This window comes from Protobothrops mucrosquamatus, unplaced genomic scaffold (genome assembly GCF_001527695.2).
Source record: "Protobothrops mucrosquamatus isolate PMUCROS unplaced genomic scaffold, P.Mucros_1.0 scaffold1337, whole genome shotgun sequence".
NCBI classification, from domain to species: domain Eukaryota; kingdom Metazoa; phylum Chordata; class Lepidosauria; order Squamata; family Viperidae; genus Protobothrops; species Protobothrops mucrosquamatus.
In genome coordinates this window covers 357,675-359,009 of record NW_015387535.1, presented here as the reverse complement: position 1 = coordinate 359,009, position 1,335 = coordinate 357,675, and the positions used below count along the sequence as shown (strand labels likewise).

General features: G+C 37.5%; 1 protein-coding gene across 1 annotated transcript in view; it reads left to right on the top strand.

Annotated features, from left to right (window-relative positions):
- Nucleotides 1–531, top strand: part of EFCAB11 (EF-hand calcium binding domain 11) — a gene marked incomplete in the record, with an annotated part of 41,741 nt that extends 41,210 nt beyond the window's left edge. Inside the window, 1 exon segment of the mRNA XM_015821476.1 lies at nucleotides 1–531. Within this exon segment, the coding sequence (XP_015676962.1) occupies nucleotides 1–2 (2 nt within the window).
- Nucleotides 532–1,335: the final 804 nt, after the last annotated feature.

Sequence of the window (1,335 nt, the reverse complement as noted above, 5' to 3'; positions counted from 1 at the left end):
AAATTTGTCTCATCTTACCTGAAGTGCTATTTGTTATAAACTTGCAAAAGAACTACCGTTTCCAAAAGCTGCAAAACATTTTTCTTCAGCCTTAGCAAATCTACACAGGATCCGAGGAAACAAAGCAGTCCTGTCCTTTCAAACTTCCATGACATGTATTGATTTTCTTTAATTACTTCTTTAGTTTTGGTTCCTCTTCCTCAATATTTATGCAAAATTAATTGATACAGCTGATGAATTGCATGGACATGAAAAAAGAAAAACAATGAAAAACTGCTTAATTAAATGAAAAACCCACTTTGTTTGAACACTTCATTCCCAGAGTTCTGATATGCCCATTACAGGCCAACCACAATCTGGACAAACTAAATCCAGTTTTCCTATTCTGAGTTCAGATAATCTGGAAGTGGGATTGGTTCTGGGTGTTCTGTAAAGAGGAAACAATGGGATTCAGAACAGTCTTGCCTGCAAAACCTGAATAGCCAGTAGGGTACAGTAATAATAGCAAAGAGCTAAGAAAACTCTTGACAGTTAAAACAATTAACCAGTGGAACAACCTGCCTCCAGAAGTGGTGAATGTTCCAACACTGGAAGTTTTTAAGAAGAGACTAGACAGCCATTTGTCTGAAATGGTATAGGGTTTCCTGTCTGAGCAGGGGGTTGGACTAGATGACCTCCAAGGTCCCTTCCAATTTCATCATCATCATCATCATCATCATCATTATTATTATTATCCTTGTTGCCATCTACTGGTCATCTAGATTTTGCAGTCCAGATCTGGTAATCTTAGCTATAGCCTCTCAGAAGCAACGGTTTGCTCTGGGCTATTGCTATTTTAATTGAAAGAAATGTGAAGAGAAACTGATTGGCTCTGGATGGATGGGCTGATTGGATAGTTGATTTTTATGTCCCACAAGCCAACCCTTTAAATCATAATACAATCATTACCTTTTCTGTGGCTGGAGATTTCACATGAATTGCTAAAAGAGAACTGCAACAAGTGAAAAAAAACAACCAAGCTGAAGCATGTTTATAAGCTTAATGCACCATGGGCTGAATCAACATTGCATAACAGCATGAAAAGAATGCAATGTCCATGAATAACCCTACAGTTACCAGGCCACCTAATACAAATATTTGTATTTTTAAATGTACTTTGAGTTTTCCACAGACAAAAGAGCTGAAACAACACAACACACAAAGTGTGATGAATAAACAACAGCCCTGAAGGCAATACCTCCCAGAATCAACAAATGCAAAATAGCCATCAGCAAGAAATACCCTTGGATGTGATAGTAGCAGTGCTTTTTTTGAAGAAAAGAAAAAAAAAGGTGC